General features: G+C 37.7%; 1 protein-coding gene and 1 pseudogene across 2 annotated transcripts in view; one reads left to right on the plus strand and one right to left on the minus strand.

Moving 5' to 3' along the window:
- Positions 1 to 11,426, minus strand: part of LOC144650832 (rap guanine nucleotide exchange factor 6-like) — a 43,300-nt gene extending 31,874 nt beyond the window's left edge. The window contains exons 1-7 of the mRNA XM_078510594.1: positions 11,296 to 11,426; positions 10,138 to 10,975; positions 7,339 to 7,409; positions 3,813 to 3,869; positions 3,124 to 3,207; positions 2,386 to 2,458; positions 1,831 to 1,962 (exon numbers count right to left, since the gene is read on the minus strand). Of these exons, the coding sequence (XP_078366720.1) occupies positions 1,831 to 1,962; positions 2,386 to 2,458; positions 3,124 to 3,207; positions 3,813 to 3,869; positions 7,339 to 7,409; positions 10,138 to 10,224 (504 nt within the window). The 5' untranslated portion in view covers positions 10,225 to 10,975; positions 11,296 to 11,426. The remainder of the gene's footprint in view (positions 1 to 1,830; positions 1,963 to 2,385; positions 2,459 to 3,123; positions 3,208 to 3,812; positions 3,870 to 7,338; positions 7,410 to 10,137; positions 10,976 to 11,295) is intronic.
- The window catches only part of LOC144650836 (NACHT, LRR and PYD domains-containing protein 4-like), a 98,616-nt pseudogene that overhangs the window by 45,540 nt on the left and 35,040 nt on the right, over positions 1 to 18,036 (plus strand). The window lies entirely within an intron of this gene.

Consider the following 18,036-nt stretch of genomic DNA (forward strand, 5'->3'; position numbering starts at 1 on the left):
AATGGCTACATTTCCAGTTAAACAGTTGCTGTTTTTTTTCTAATGGCGATGCATTAACTTCTGAATAGAAGCAAAAACTTTCAGCATTTCTGCTTCCACCGAAAGTAATTTCACAACAGGCTATGAAAACACTTGTAAATATCACTTCACGCCTGCATTGATGTTGCAATTCTAAATTGTGCAACTCAGCAGAAATAATCAATTGTCATAAAATGAGTTCCTTTTGGTTAACTATAAGCAACGTTTTGGTGTGTGAACAACTTGTACCAGTACAAATTTATGTTGTTAATCATTTAAGTTAAATTAATATTAGCGCCTAAAGACTTGTACCAGTACAAATGGCTGTTTTTGCCAAAGCATAAACTGGAGTTAATGTTTAGCTCAATTAAACCTTGCTCTCCCCGTGGATGTGTTTTTCCGGCAATCTGTACCCCGCTCTTTAAACCGTAAACATGTACTTGTATCTCCCTCTATTTATACTGGCCAATGAATGATAAGCTTGCACGCGTTCACAGATTGTCGGCCAATCAGATCCACACAGCCTTCCCCTGTTTACTCTTGCGATCACAGACGATCTTCACTTGCAATTCAGCTAAGCTGCTGGACTCTAGCGTTTATTTCCCCACCCACCCTCCGCATTTATCTCATAGCCCCACTGTTGCCACTCAGACAAAGCATTTCTCGTAGTCTACTAGTTTACATCTGTTTCATTTGTGATGTTATATCCAGTTTATCTATAGTTTATATATATAAAAAAAAAAAAAAAAAGCGATTTTTGTAATACCTTTTTATTTGTTGTTGTTCTTTAATAAACGGTTTGGGGGATAAGTGTTGCTGGCGACAACCCTTCAGTCCCACACTGAAGCTATGCCTGGGTTGCCTTAGCTTGGGTGAGAAACGGTGGACACATCCACTTCCCCTCGCTACCATCCCTCCAGGAGCTTGGCATAGGTACACGCCACCCTGCCTCTGTGCCCCGTGACACCCATCTCACGGTCTTATATGCCACTCGCTGACACTAGCCCCGAGTACTGGCCTCGCCCATGGCAGGCAGCTCTCGGGTCCAGGACAACACTTATTCCCCCTACCTTTCCCCCACATAAACGGTGTCCTTTTGATTGTGCGTGACATTAATTTGCGTTCTTAATCGTTTTAAACTTCGTTGCCTTCGAGCACTGAACCCCTCACATTCTTAATTGGTTATGTCACGTAAGATTTGGGCTACTCACATTTTTAATTGTTATATAACGTTTGTAAATTTGACAAGTCACATTTTTTCTACAAGAACGGAAGTGTTGAAGCACAACTATAGAGTGACGCTTTACAAGTCACGTGCTTTGATCACCCACAGCAGAAAGTATTCCCTTGAGAAATAAAAATAGTCCTTTGAGAGTGAACAAATATGCGGTAAGAGAGGGAATTAGTTGTCCACATATCTCCTTTTTTTGCTTGATAACAAGCAAAATAGTCGAAAAAAAAAAACGTCACAACATTACATAATATTTTGCAATAGAAATAGCACCAAAAAGCGGGAACCACAAAAGCAAAGGGCTGGAACTGGGAGTACAAGGTACGGGAAGCAGGAGGTACAGACACCCTCCCCCCACCCCCACCCCCACCCCCTTCCCCACACCACCACATCTGAGATCTGAGACATTAAAACCTCTCAGTCACCAGGTGTAAATAGATATGCTGGAGTTTGATAGATAGAGTGAAGTGTATTACTCAAGAGATTAAGAGATCTCTTTATGACAGTAAAGAATTCCATAATTAATAACATAGCATTTCTTTACTGAATGTTGTTCACACACTGTTGTATCTTATTATTACCTGTTCATCATCTGGTATTGGACCCCCTATCCTATAATCCTGTGTTTCTAAAGCAAGAAGACGTTCTAGGTCATTCTTGCAGTACGAGTGTCGCTGAAATGGCTGGAACAGGTCGGTGTTTGGAAAATCAATCTGTAGATAAAAAAAAAAAGCTCGTCTCAAATGGCCATCTGTGCATAACAAATAAATAATAATAAAAAATAAATGGGAATTTGCAGTGGCTCTTTGTCCACTGTTCCGATCGAAATTGAATTTAGCAGTATTGATTTATGTGAAGGGAGAAAAACCAAGAGAACCTGGAGAAAAACCCTCAGAGCGAGGACGAGAACAAACAACAAACTCAACGCACATATGAAGCCGAGTCCGGGAATTGAACCCGGGCCACATTGGTGGGAGGCCGGTCCTACAGAATTTTCTTCCCACTTTTGCAGGAAAAAAAAATACAAACCAACCATTACTGAAGTAGGATACTACAAATGCTTCTAAACATCTTCTGCTTCATGCTTTAAAAATACAGTTTTTGTCATGTCTATCTTACATTGTAATTTGACTCACCACAATCAATTCAGAATATTCCAACACAAGACAATCTGTCCCTCTTTTACCATTGAGTGGTTGTTTGCCAAAACTTGAAGGGAAAAAATCAAACAATACAGTCTGTGGAAACTTTTTAAACAAGAACAAAGATGACACAAAAGTCCAACAAAACCACACAAAAAAAAGGGAAAGATAATGATGACAACGATAAACAGAAATATCTCTTTCTAACCTAAAATTTGGTTAATTTACACATGAACTTACAAACTAGGATGCGTTGTGTCATGTTCTTGGGCAAGACACTTTACTCTCATAGTGGAGAAACCCAGGAGAAACCCAGGAGTCAACGAGTCTTACAAATGTGCGAGGCAGCGAGGTGTGGGAGGCATGCGAGACGTGCAAGGCAAGGCAGCGAGGCATGCGAGGCAAGACAGCGAGCCATGCGAGGCAGAAATCCCTACTCCAAATAAAAAGGCTAACCGCAAGCTACCTAAGCTAACTGTAAACCAACCGTAGTGCCATTAATTTAGGCTAACCGAAGTACAGTGCTAAGTAGGCTTACTGGAATGGATCATATGCTTAGCTGCCTCGCACTTGGTGATGACCCAGAGTCAACAAGTTAATTAGTACAGTTGTGTTACTACATTCAAAAGACTGTATTTGAAAACGAAATGGCCTTACATGCACATTAGGATTAAGAAAGTAAGTACATGTGAAAATGAATTGATTAGAAAAAAAAAGTAAGTATGGACTTACCTGCTTCCTGGTAAATACATGCATCCATCCAGGAAAACACAACCAGACAGCAATATATACCAGCAACCTGCAGTATCATCCGCCCTAACAAGCAAAAACAAAAGCAAAGACTTATAAACTTAACCAATACTGAAAAATGGAAAATAATTAAAGAGTCTTTTGATTCTTAACTCAATAGGCCAGCCATCAACATTGAATAAAACAAAAAGATGTCTGATAGTCAGACTGAGTGTAAAACCTTAAAAATACATGTATTGGCGTGCGACAAATGTAGACTGCAGATCAAAGACTTGCAAGTTGGGTAAGCCTGAATAGTGCTTCAAAATCCAGCAATTAACACATGTACTGAGATGCAAGAAATGTAATATACATGTGGAGGGACTGTTCACATTCTAAATTCAAAAGAACAGTTTAATTTACTTATGGTTTGCTAGCTGCTTGTACAGCACACAGCAGAAGAAACATTACCACAGTGCTGTGGGTGTTCTGTTCACTCATGAATGTATACAATGTTCAGAGATTTCTTAATAGATGTTGCAACACTTCTACAGTAACAAATATTTGTGATTGTTTTCCTTTTGCCCATACAGTACATGTACATTAGTACAAAGCCAGACCTTTTCTAGGAAGGTTGATAAATTTTACGCATTACAGATGAATTTTAATTAATTGCCCAGTAAATAACTTACACATAAAGTAAATAGTTAGAATCTTCTGCCTCATATCTTGCAGTCTCTGACATGGCTCTGGAATTTAAATAAAAATTTATGTTAACAATGGTTATGCAAAAAAATTGCTGGTACATGACTGGCTGAAACCTACATGGAACATTGTGACAAATGTTTGCAACATGTGTTACTAGCCTTGTAATTATGCATAAGAAACTTGAGTCTTATGAAGATTTTTGCTTAATTAAGCTACTACTAGTTGTCTGGCAACTGAATATCGGAATGTAAGTTCCTTATAAGTTCTCACAAATCCCAGTCTACACTGTAGACAATGTCAATTATATGTAAATCTGCATGCTGTGCCCATAGAACTAATAATGATCAATGTTGTGCAACACACATTTATCTAGACACAATGCATGTAATTAAAAAAACTGACAGCGCAGTTAAATATAATGAGAACAACTGTAAACATAATTTCAAGAACACATAAGCAGGATAGATGTTTTTGTAACTAATGTGTACACTGTAAAAAACTGCTTGCACTTTCCACAGTCAAAGGTTGCAGACGATACTTTTCATAATCAGATGAAAATCATTTTTATACATGTACCATTCTCAAATATCAGACAGAAGATTAAAAATTTATTAAGATCTAAATGTACTAAATTACAATTATTTTTGGTGTGCCTCACAGCCCCGGGGGGGGGGGGCACTCCCATATATGAGCTATATAGGTATGTGCCGCTGTGAAGGGTATGGTTTTCAAGCAGTTTAGTCTGGGATAGGGTATAAAAATCAGAGAGTTTTGGTCTAGAAAAGGGTAGCATTTGCCGGGAAACTGATCGGTGATATGACGAATTAAGTCCAGAACAGGAATAGAAACGCAGAAGAGAAAGAGGTTGACCTTAACATAAAAAAATCATTGCAGCATCTTTGTTGACAGATGGTTTCTATTAAAACACTTATGGTAATACAATTCTAAAAAAATACAAGTCTGGTATAGGGTAGGGATTTTCGGTGTCTAGTCTAGTATAGGGTTGCAAAATTCAGCTGAACATGGTCTGGTATAGGATAAGGGCTTTAAATTCCCAGCGGCACACCCCCACCCAAAAATATACAGGGTGCCCCCCCCCCCCCCGGACTCACAGCTACCAATTATTAAGTTAAACATGTTTTAGTTCACAAAGATTACAAACAACAGGTTAATTATTTTATTTCTTAAAATAGATGAGAGCACCCTGAAAACAACTTCAAATATTACAGTCATGCAAAACATTCACAATGCTAGCAAGGAAGTTATTGCATTTAACCCCTTTTAAAAATAGATAATGTTCATTTAGAAGCAAAATTGGAATAACTCATGACTGATTCAAATGCTTCCTTAGCAACAAAGTGAAAGAAGATCTTTGCAAGACATCTGAAGTCAAGGAAGTTTGAAAATTAAGCCTGACATCTATTGTTTTTAACTCCCTTTCTTGCCAATGAGAACTTTTCTATACAAGTTGAAACATCAAATTCAGATATTACATGTGAAAAATCTATATTATATTTCCTTGAAACCTACAAGGTTATAATTTAAAATACCCAGTATATTATTTGTGCATCAAACGTACACACACAAAGTCAATGTCACAACCTTTAATTAATACTAAACCATTTAAGAACCCCTGTACTGATATTTAGGACATAAAGGACGAAGGATAATCCGAATAAATTCATTGTGTCCAACAATTCAGACAACAAATGAGGATCTTGATAAATAGAATGTTATATTTCGGTATAAGCTATACCATCATCAGACTAATAAAATTAACATACAAGCTAGATCTTAAATACTGTGAGTGAGGAGACGGAAACAATAAGTTTACTCAGGAGAATAGATAGAGTTTTCTGCTGGATTTTAGTCCATTGTTCAGGGAAGGTGCTAGGCGTTTGATATAATAAGCCTCTTTGTATAGAAGAAGATTCCAGTTGTGATCACAGTCTAATACCGTTGTATTATCACGGACAACATGGGTGAAATATTCTTTGTCATTACTGATAGAAGGTGGAGCAATCTCAGTGTTTAAATTATCCGATAAATTACACAAATCACGAATGAAAAGTAAATGGTTACACGTTCGTAGGTGTTTGTAAATTGCGCTCTCTTTGTCAGAGATTGCGTGTTCATGTGTTCGGACGAAAAGAGTTCTGTCCGTTTTGCCGATGTACGCTGATTGGCAGCCAGGGCATTTAAATTTGTAAACAACATGCGATTTATTCAGAAGTGGAACTCGATCTTTGTTGTTCGTATAAAAACATAGTTTCGTTGTTTTCTCGCGTACTTTTATCTCGATGTTAGAGTTTGTAAGACATCTGCGAAGCTTTCTTTTGAAGGATCTTAAGAGTTGGGATGTTTTGTCTCCAATGTACGGGACAGAAAGCCAGATGGTTATGGAGTCTTCCTTGTCTTTGTTCGCTGCTGTACGGATCTTATTCAGGGCATCGTAAGAGAACCGTCGAATTAGCGCGTTTGCAATGCGCGAGGGGAAGTTGTTCCAAGATATGATCGTTTTGAGCCGTTTTAGTTCAGATTTAAGCATATTAGGTGAACAGATACTGTGGATGCGGTTGACTAGAGCTTTAATCCAAGAAATTTTCTGGCGCCATGGAACGAAACTATCACAGTTCGTGTATTGGCCTGTAAAGGTGTCCTTACGGTAGATTCCGATGCCGTTGGTTAAAATGTTGATATCCAGAAAGTGCGGAGTGGTATTTTCAAAGAGATCATAAGTAAAGCGGATGTTCTTGTCAAACTTGTGGAAAAGTTCTAGAATGATGTCGATTGTGTCAGGTTTTATCAAGAGTAGTGTGTCGTCAACGTATCTACAATAGAAGGTGATAAGTCCTCGATCAATGAGTTGCTTGACAACTCATTGATCGAGACTTCTTCTTGACTTGACTTCTTCTTCTATACAAAGAGGCTTATTATATCAAACGCCTAGCACCTTCCCTGAACAATGGACTAAAATCCAGCAGAAAACTCTATCTATTCTCCTGAGTAAACTTATTGTTTCCGTCTCCTCACTCACAGTATTTAAGATCTAGCTTGTATGTTAATTTTATTAGTCTGATGATGGTATAGCTTATACCGAAATATAACATTCTATTTATCAAGATCCTCATTTGTTGTCTGAATTGTTGGACACAATGAATTTATTCGGATTATCCTTCGTCCTTTATGTCCTGAAACTGTCATCGGGTACTGATATTTACATATTCATGCAGGGTTTTATTTTCGCTATTTGGCCCAAAAATATGTTAAAAACATAAAAAATATGTCAAAAACATTAAAATATCTACTTCGCAGGTCTTTAATTTCATGACTTTTTTAAAAATTGTAAAAATTGCAAAATTAAAGACCTGTGAAATTGTAACTTAATATTTAAAAAAAAAACAGCAGAAATATGTCTTTCTCTGTCGTGCAAAGCTATTTGTTAAGTATAACTTAAAAGTTTTCAATGGCATCAGTTCAAAAAATTTAAGATATGTAGATAACACTGACCTGACAGAGGACTCGGGCAGACCTGACACAGCCTGCATCCCACATAAATAACAAAAAATAGTCTCAACATCCTGAAGGAAAAGAAACAAGATCATCAATAACTAGTCTTGTCAACATCAAAACAAAAATTAAAAAACCTTTATATCTATATGTACTAACTTTCAAACTTCTTTCTTCTTGTAACACCCAGGTTGTAAAAATTATTAGACCCAAAATTACAACTGGTTTAAGTAATGGGGTATTATTTTACACATACATGTAAAAAGCTAACGATGCTACCGGTAATTGCAGAACGGAAATAATGTTATTAGTATTTACATGTACAATAGTGTACCATATTTTCTCGATTGAATGAACATCGGGTACTGAATAAACCCTGGGTCTCCATGGTGGGGTTGAAAAAAGACCCCTGGGGTGAGGCTCTGCCAGGGTACTTTTGGGTAATTCAGGCAATTTTGCTTCAATTTAATAACCGACAGCGTCATGAAGAGCGATAAAACAGCGACACAGAACATTTTTAAATTTAGACAAGCGACACAAGAACCCCTCCCCCCCACCACTGGCAGGGCCTCTGGGGTATTTATTTCAGGTATAATAAGCTGTAGGTATATTAGCCACATACATTTTTGTCAATAATAATATGAAAACCAGGCAGGAAAAACTGCATAAGTCAAAGAAAATGCCGAGTCCACCATGCTACGTGTAAGTTTAAAATGAAAGCTGGGGTCATTTACATGTAACCGAGAATATGGTATATGAATTTTGACTTTTCAATAATATTGCAAAACACTGTGGAATTTACTTTAACTTAAAACTCAAAAAAGCAGAGCAGAAATTTGTCTTTCTCACATATTGTTTAAACCTTTGATTGCCTAAAGTGTGAAGACTGTTACCTCAAACACCGATTTTAAGAATTTAAATTGGTTTGTGGATTTTTTCGTAGAGATATTATACGTTTGAATAAGAGCTTTTAGAATTCCAATGAAAATGAATCCCTTTAAAGTCACTTTAACTATTCTAAAGGGTTAGTGGACTATTAATAGTGATTATAGAATGCATTGCCACACACGCAGTATAAGGAAATACTGTGAAAATGAAGAGTTGGCGAGACATAATAACAGGAGTATGTAATAAACAATGGCTTTAATTTGCTTGTACAATATAATGTTTATTATTACACAGATAGTGTAATATCAAAAACAGCATTAAACCACCTACACGCATAAGTTTGGCTAAAGCCTAGTATTGTTCACTTCCATTTTAAACATACACACTACATGTATATTAAGGTTTTTTTTAATTTTTATAGCATGCATCATTACAGAGAAGTGAGTTTGGGAGCAGTGTGCGAAGGAAGGACTTAACTAGTTATCGCATGTTTTGTCTTTTCTTCCGTGATCCCAAGAAGTAAATTTGAATCAAATTGGATTCGTTTCTTTGTGCAGTGGCTTGTGTTAGCTGACAGTGACTTTTTTATACGATCATCTATTTTAAGACCACCAGTAAACTGTTTCTAGGGAAATCTGAAAAATTGTGTGAGAGCGAATGAGTGATAAACAGTAATGAAGGAACATCTAATCCTACAGCAGGGTTGTCAAAATTAGCCGGCAACCGGCGCATTTCACCGGCTATTCCAAATACTGCGCCGGCTACTCGGAATATTAGTAGGTCAGTTCCTTGTGTGTGTTATCAAGTTCTGAGTGTTTCGAAGCCCCCTACTTTTTGGATGGAACCTGCTACTCAAAAACCCACTGACAACCCTGCTTCAGTAGTCATTCATGCATGCTGTTTTAATCTATTTTGTAGAAAAGCTCAGACATGTAAATGAGCTTTTATTTAGCTAACAAAGTACATGTACAGCCTAATAGTTTGAAATTTTGTATCCAAACCTACCCAGTCATGTTACACAAATTTCCAAATTGCAATTCTACTGTACTGATCTTATATGCTCTACACTACATCTTAGTCAATAAAATAAATGCATGTCATTTTGTCACCTGAACTAAGCTAATTAAGGTACAAGATTAGCTTAGGGGATAAATTTTTTAAGTGAAATAATTACAGGAGCAAAAAATTAGGCAAGTGAAAGCTGAAAAAACCTTTTGTAACCGACAGATTTGCCACTTACAAATTATTATATACAGAAAGAGGTGACAGGGTATAACTAATTAAATCTTAATAAAGCTTTGTTTTGTTTCTTGAAAATCCATTTACCCATTAATAAAAACAAAACAAAGATATGCTGTAAAAATTAAGCTCACTATCAGCTTATTATAATAAACATTTTGTGGTAAGATGCTATGTACTGTAATCAGTACATTGCAAAGATGGTTTACAAATGATACATAATACAAACATCTACCAAATTATGATAGAAGGTAATCTGACAAAAGGGTTAACTTTCTAAAATTGCAATGCAAAATAAAAAAATGCGGGTATATCAAGCAGCGTTTATTGCTCAAAATAGTCGTTTAATTCCACTCAAGAATTTATAAAGAATGCAAGTTCAAATTTTCATTACAATTCTGCAGGTATCTTGACGAGAGTTGTTTTACAATAAAGCAGCATGCCTCAAATCCTTAATTTAAAATCTATGATCAACCATTCAACTTAAGCTCGCGTTCGCTCGAACGAAGTAAATCAAATAAAATTATCACTTCATTGATGTTGTGAAATTGACAACTATTCAGCGTAATTCGCAATGTTGTCGATTTCATGGATCAAATTGCACAACCTCACACGAGATATTCTGCAATCTGTAAAATAACTGAGTTGCTAGAACGATTAAATATCACTTACCTCATTTGTTCTGTGGTCAACAGGCTTTCGAAGACAGTTTATAAACTCGGAGTTGTTGTTCAAATTTTCACCAAAAGCCATACTCATTGTGCCTCGATCGATCGATGAGCAAAGTTTTCAGCCTGTGGGTATAAGCTCAATTCTTGAATAAACAGACAATTCAAAAACCGCCTTCCAACAGAATGAAGCCATACGTGACTTGAACAACTTTGAAAGCACTGCACGAAAATTCTTGCATTCCAATAATGTAAAGAAAATCTATACTTCACTATTCACCAGAAATGCTCGTACATAACAAGTTAGCGTGTTTACATTTCGCGGCTAACAAAATGGCGGTGTGTAAATAGCTCAGATTAGATCAAGCACTGCTGTAGCTTATACCAGCCTTCTGTCTCCAGTATAACAGCACCTTGGTTATTATGCAGTCAAAGGTCCTTGCTAGTTGTATTCAGTCAGAAGATTTCTGTTGAAACGGCGTTTAGACGTCGGTAGTAATAGAGCTGTCTTCCTTCTCGACCAGACGTGCCAACTCGAGGAAAAATCAACAGGCACTAAGCGTAGTAAACAGTTCACGCTTGATCTAAATTAAACAGGAAGAAAGCTCGCGATCCAACGTTCAATTTTAAAATTCTGGTGGCTTCCTCTCATTCAAGAAAAACGTTCAAGTTATGTTGAACATCCGCCTAACGTAGTGTTCATTTGAGCACGTCGATATGTGAAACGTATTATCTCAAGATGGAGGATGTCAAGCAAACAGTTTTTCTGTTGAATTTTCGTCTAAGCCGGTTAAAGACCGTCAATACACATCTGTTCACAGCCTTTCTCCTTCACTAACAATCTGACATAAACATAAAATATAAATATGGTGAGTTAAATCGACTGAATAAACGCAAACATAAGCGAAGTAAGATCGCTAGCCTACTCAGTCACGAAAAAGCAATACCGTCGTAAAATAACCCCCGCTTTGACGTGTTCCTACGGCGATATGGATAAAATTAGCAACCCACATTAATGAAATCCAAGAAATGGCCTCCACATAGAAATAATTTCTCGAAAATTAAGACAACCACAAAACGATTTCCTTGATGCCACAAGCTTCGATAAGGCAAGGTGACTTTCGTGTCTTCGCGCGTGAAAGACAAGAAAAGACGGACTCACCCGTATCGTATAACAACACCGAACAACCGAAAGCTCCTTTAGCCCACTTTCTGAATTACAAGTTCGACTTAATTGTTCGCAGTGAGGTTGAAGTTTTGAAAAGATCGCATCCATGCATTTACATGTTAATCAAGCGGAAGTTAGGCTGGTCAGGTGACCCGGTTTTGCCGAGGGAGAACTGAGGACGAAAGCCTGAACAAACCGGAAGCGAAGAAAAAGTAGGTCCGTACTGGGTGCACACGGGAACCAACCATAACTTTCCACTTTAATTTCAGTTTGGCCCGAGAAAAACCAAAGAAAAAATGGTTATGTCACACTTTTACGAAGCAAATGGAACAAAAGTAGAGTGAGAGTAAAAGGATAAGAGAAGCAATGGAATGGAACGACAATGGAACGACATATCACTAAAAGGAAATTTTGGTGTGGAGAATGGTTTGTTTATGGCTATGTTACTTGTGAGCCACCAGGAAGTGCAATGACTATAACGTAAAACTCAGATAATAAGTCCTGCGTTATATTTTTTTTAGAGACTTAATTGGTGGCGGGAGTTATTTTGGGGCAATGGCGTCTTATTTATTCGGAAGGAAGTTTGCGTTTTTGTTTTGTTGTTTTTTTTTTTAAACAAAAAAAATTGGGTTTGCCGAAATGGAAAGGTTTTATGTGTCTGAATACCCCATCCTCGGAGACCCAGGGGCAGTTAGTGGGGCAAGGGAAACGCGAAAAAGCGGGTAAAAAATAGTGCGAAACTGCCAGTTACATAAATCAGCATATAAAAGTTCTATTGACTGAAAGTGCCCCTGGGGAAAGATTCTTACCAGACCAGTTCAAAAAGCTCTCTGAATACTGCCTCGTGATTGGGCAGAAAAATCTTTTGTTTTCCCTTTGTATTATTCTGCCCAATCGACGACCAGCTTGACTTCGGTCCTTTTGTACACAAAAGCCAGTGCTAGAATCGCTGCTGCACGCTTTGCACGCGTAGCTAGTCGCGATCGGCCGCTTGACACATCTGCCTGGTTTGTTCGTGAAAAATATACTCTTGTTTGGAAAAGTTTCGCCTCAAACTGTCATCAATCTTTCCGTAAAAGATCTGAAAAACATCCATTTTTATAGCAGTGCAACAAGCTGCATATCGCACACAAACTTTAATAGCTCGCAAGTAGCATTCAAGTGTTACGATTCCTGCGATCGACCACAATCTGAAGAATCCGCCGTTTCTCCGCGGGCATGGCCGTCAAACTTTCGACGTTTTCGACCAGGGGAGGCACTAGCCGAAACGTTTCCTTCCCGAGCAAATTCTCCGCTAAAAAGCAAGACAGATATAGCGAGCGAACTGGCTTTGTGTACATACTTCGTTTGCATGAGAACACAACAAAAGGACCGCAGTCAAGCTGTTCGCCGATTGGGCAGAATAATACAAAGGGAAAACAAAAGATTTTTCTGCCCAATCACGCGGCAGTATTCAGAGAGCTTTTTGAACTGGTCTGGTAAGAATCTTTCCCCAGGGGCACTTTCAGTCAATAGAACTTTTATATGCTGATTTATGTAACTGGCAGTTTCGCGCTATTTTTTACCCGCTTTTTCGCGTTTCTCTTGCCCCACAAACTGCCCCTGGGTCTCCGAGGATGGAATACCCCGTGTGACAGTCATTCAAAGAGAAGTGAGTAAACGGAAAACGCTCTTCGCCTTTCTTCGGCCTTTTTCCTTCTCCCTCGGTTCCTCCCTTTGAACGCCTGCCATGCAGCATGCACGGTCTGTGAAATTTAAGGAGCATATACAGTCAACTATCTCTAAGATGGACACAGTCGGGGCCGGCCCCAACTGTTCGTCTTAGAGAGTGGTGTCCGCCTTACAGAGAGTGGGGGTAACGTGGCACTAGTAATTTTGAGAGTAATAAAGCTGAACGGCTATGCACAGTGAATACACATAGGTTTCAAGTCTCTTCAAAATCGCTTACTTTAGAAAAGCCTATAAACTGGGACAAAAAAATGTATTAGAAAGATCTAGAAAATTGACTCATTTGTTTTTTTACAATCGATAGTTTACTTCTTCTGAACTGAAGTGACCAGTACCTACATATTGTATTTATTCAAGCAAACGTTCACAGCTTCTAGTCTTAAAACTGTACTGAACTCATTATACACTTTACAAACTGGAACAAGACTAAAATGATAATTTAAAGGCTCCATTCGCTTGTTGAAGCAAAAGGTGAGAGCTTCTACCAAGCGTAATACTGTAAGTAGAAAACGACCTCTTTGGTGCCCAAACACTTAAGCAGAGAAGTATAAATTCGTTATAACGGATTATTTTGGTGAATAAGTTTGGTATCCATAAGGCATTGAGTTATTTTGCTTTATGTCGATACGGAGTTTTGAAGTAGTATATTCACTAAACTGAAAAAACACTTCTCAAGTGCCCGTTGAAGGTTTCAAAGTGTCCGTTGTCCGTCTTAGAGAGGTGTCCGTCTTTAAAGGGAATTTAGTTACAGTAAAATAACCAAGGGTCTTGTCTTATAGTGGTGTCCGTTAAGAGAGAGTTGACTGTATATATACTAGTTATGTAACGCTTTCGAGTGGTATACTATGGAATAACCCACGAGTCACTTGTATTTTCTCGGTAATACACACGAGCCTTTACTTAGGTGAGTGTGTATACGAAGAAAATTCAAGTGATAAGTGGGATATTCGATAGTATACAACGAGAAAGTGTTGTGTAATTATTTTATACCTTGCCATAGAAAATATGCTTACTAAATTTCATTCGAGAATGAGATCGCAGCGCACGATGGGAAGGTTCGGTTGAATACCGTCGAATATACAACGGCTTTCCTGTATTCTGATTGACTGTATTTTCTATGGCATGGTATAAAACTATGTATAACTCACTAAACATTTCGATATTTATGAAGCTCAAATTAAGTTCTACAAATCTCTGAGCACACTCTGACGACAAAAAATTCAAAACGACAAGCTCTTTAATAGGGTGCGGCCTAGAGTCGGAAGCTAGATAAGCCTAATGGTAAATAACTTACAAACTTACTGGCATTTGCGCGGCTTTCTTGTTGGAGAAAAACGGTTAAGAGGTAGAACAAGCAAGGGTCTGAATGGGAATGCTCGAATTTCATGCCCAGTAACGAGTCACATTTTCGGCAACTTCTCAATTTCTCAGCGGTCAGTTAGACCTTCTAATAGGGTTAGAAAGATTGACTTGAATAGTTCAAATCTAGTTAAAGGTCTGGCAAAATGAGAAAACATGTTGAGAAACACACGAAAGGCCCGGCAAAACGAGGAGGCATGTTTTCAGAAACATGCTTACATATATAATTGATTCCTCGTTTTGACATGGTTCCATGCAGCGCGAAACACAGAATGTTTTTGCTGTAAAGCAGAAGCAGCTAGAAGCAAATTTTGCTTCTTGGACACAAAAATTGACGCTGGAGGCAATGCTTTGCATGTGGTAAAGCTAGAAAACATTGAGGGAACATGCGCGCGCTGCGATTATTTCTGGAAACATGTTTCTTCCTACCTCGTCCCCAGGCGTCCTCGTCCTTGGTCGTGCACGGTTCGCTTGGCAACCCCCGCGCTCCCTGTTTTCCCGCCTTACCGCCTTTGCCGTTTGGCCGACCGGCGCCTGGGGACGAGGCAGTGTTTCTTCGTTTTGCCAGGTCTGTAGCGCGCATGTTTCCCTTCTAGACTTCCAAGCCTCTCGTTTTTTTAAAAGGGAATGTTCCCAGTTTTGTCATACGGGTAGCGTTGCTTCCAGTGTCAATTTTTGTTCCCAAAAAGCAAAATTTGTTTTTGCTACACCACACTACATTCTGTGTTTCCGCGCGGCATGGAACCAGTGGCAAAACGAGGAAACAATTATGGAAATTTGTTTCTGGAAACATGTTTCCATAATTGTTTCCTCGTTTTGCCAGGCCTTAAGAATTAAGCCCAGAGGACGCTCTATTTACCTGTGCTGCAGCCGTAGGAGTAAAACTGCGGGGATCGGAATTTTAATTTGTTAGTGAGATGCTCAATGTAATTTATCTTAAGAAAGGAAGAGAGGAGAGGAAGTTATGAAGGAAAGAAGAAAGGAAAGAAGAAAGGAAGGAAAGAATAAAGGAATAACTAATATTAGTAGAAACTCAGCAGTGTTCTATTGGAAATCCGCGATTTTTTTTCTCCCCCTTTTTTTTTCCCCGATAAAAAAGTCGCGCGCGCGTCCCCGGTATTTTTTTTTTTTTTTTTTTTCAATTTTTTTTTTTTCTTTTATACACCCCCCCCCCCCCTTTTTTTTTTATATAAAACGCGCGCGCCATATAAATTAAAAATATTAAAACTAGTTTATAATAATAATAATAATAATAATAATAATAATAATAAAAAGGTTCTTATTGCGCATTTAAAATTCTCAATGCGCTTACAATTGCATAGGATTAAAAGGATAAAAACGATATATTGTATTTAGCTGTACAGAGAGACGAGCTTATTGGGGACACTTATCTAGGAAGAAAGGAAGGAAGGAAGGAAGGAAGGAGCAGGGGAGACAGGGAGAGAGGCCACAGGGAGGGAAGGAACACAAGAACGTTTCCAAGTTAGATCTGTGATGCAAATTAAAGGAGCAACGTCACCAGAATTTCGCAGATTTAATTTTGGTCTGAACTGTTCTGAAATTAGTGGTAGGCAACTTAACCCATGAAAAACATGATCTTTGAACAACTAATGGAAGCTACAACTTTAATTTGTAGATAATAATCAAACTTCGGCCATAAATATCAAGTTTTTGATGACACGCGGAAACAACTTTGAAAAGTTTAGCCTAAATTTTTCAATTCCAATCCATTTCCATCCTAGCCATCCGCGGCCAAAAATGTTTGTTAACAGTTTCGTTACATTAATATAACAATTTTTAATAAAAAATGGACACTTATTTTTAGGTGTCCTACGACACAAATATAATTTTTGGCTGTTCAAAAATCTGATCAAATCCGTGACAGAGCTCCACTGTATTATGTATACAAATTAAAGCAGTCAGCAACACAAGCCACTTGTAAAAAAATCCCTGTTTCGATTCTCTCAACAGAAGTCTGGAACACAGCTGGTTGGTAATATATGTTCAGAAGGTCATAGACTCTGCTCTTGTTGGGGTAACTAAGGGGTATTTTTCCAAGACAGCTTGTGTCACTGACTTAATAATATTTTAGCGACCTTCAGATTTGACTACGAGTACAAGATCGAGTACGAGCCGAGTACGACTGTGGAATTTCAACACAATCATATCCCCCAGGCTATAACTCTTCCCGTTTGCTGACTAACACATAAATAAACGTTAAGGATAAGATTGGTGTGATAAGTCATTATAGGAGGCACACGTACTCGCACTCGTACTCAATCTCGTACTCGTAGTCCAATCTGAAGGTCGCTAATATATCTTTCTTTCTCGCACTGCACTTTACCAAACTTAAAATTATCTCTTTATTCACTTCCGTTTTTTTTTTTTCTTTTTTTTTTTTTATTTTAATTTTTTTTTTTTTTTTTTTTTTTTTTTTTATTCTTTTTTTTTTTTTTTTTTTTTTTTTTTTTTTTTTTTTTTTTTTTTTTTTTTTTTTTTTTTAATTTTTTTTTTTTTTTTTCTAACTGAAGATGAACTGTCATTAACGTTTGGGGGGTATTATTTTTTGGAGGGGGGGGGGGTTTTTTTTTTTTTTTTTTTTTTTTTTTTTTTTTTTTTTTTTTTTTTTTTTTTTTTTTTTTTTTTTTTTTTTTTTTTTTTTTTCATATTTTTTTTTTTTTTATTTCCCCCCCCCCCCCCCCAAAAAAAAAACTAAATAAAGCCAACATTAAACGCACACACTTCAGAGCACGTGACTTCTCCCGCGGTTTCCATCAGTTTACACAGTTTTCTGTCGAGTCCTGATTGGTCTGTTAAGATAGCTGCATCGGTTATGGTTGACTCGCGATCGTTTCTTTGATTCCTGCCAGTTCAGTAGGCCATTTTCGAGTTACCCTTTGCCTCTGTTTCAAAACGAATCTACGTGCGAAACCATTTATAAAAAAAAACGAGTTTTACCTACAGGTCCATTTTCATGCAGATCAAACTCATTTTCTTTTGAATGGTTTCGCAGGTGGACTCGTTTTGAAACAGAGGCAAAGGTTCAATCGGAAATGGCCTTTTCCAGTGCTAATAGGTGCTACAGTTGAGAGTCCCTCATTGGTAAGGCCCCTAGCCGAGACGTTCCAGATTATAGGTCTTACCTTATTATAGGAAATTAACGCTTCATGAAATAAATGCGAATTTCAAAAATTCGCGTTAATTTAAGTCGCGCTAATTTTCGTTAACGTTAATATCTGAGCCGTTAATTAAGTGGAGCGTTAATTTCCATGACCTTTATTTCCATTATTTTGCCCCCAATTTCTCGATACAATCCAGACCTTCTTGACTTCTAGAAAAAGGCATAATTTCATCAGGGTTGAAAACTGCCGGTATCACTAAATATGTGAAGAACGCTCGAGGCGGTTAGATTTCTTTAATTAGCACCTACGTTTAGGATTATACGCCTAGTGTTGAAATAAACTTGTTCCTGTTGTCTCAACAAGTGTTTTTTTCTTTGTGTACATCGCGTTAATTTCCTTTATTGTGAAGTAGTTTTTCCTTCAATTCGCGTTAATTAAAGTCGCGTTAATTTCAAATACCTTAATTTAACACAAGCCGGCGTTAATTTCCTATAATAAGGTAGTTTCAGTTAGGAAGGTGCTTCCA

This window comes from Oculina patagonica, chromosome 4, assembly GCF_052425735.1.
Source record: "Oculina patagonica isolate OP01 chromosome 4, crgOcupat, whole genome shotgun sequence".
NCBI classification, from domain to species: Eukaryota; Metazoa; Cnidaria; class Anthozoa; order Scleractinia; family Oculinidae; genus Oculina; species Oculina patagonica.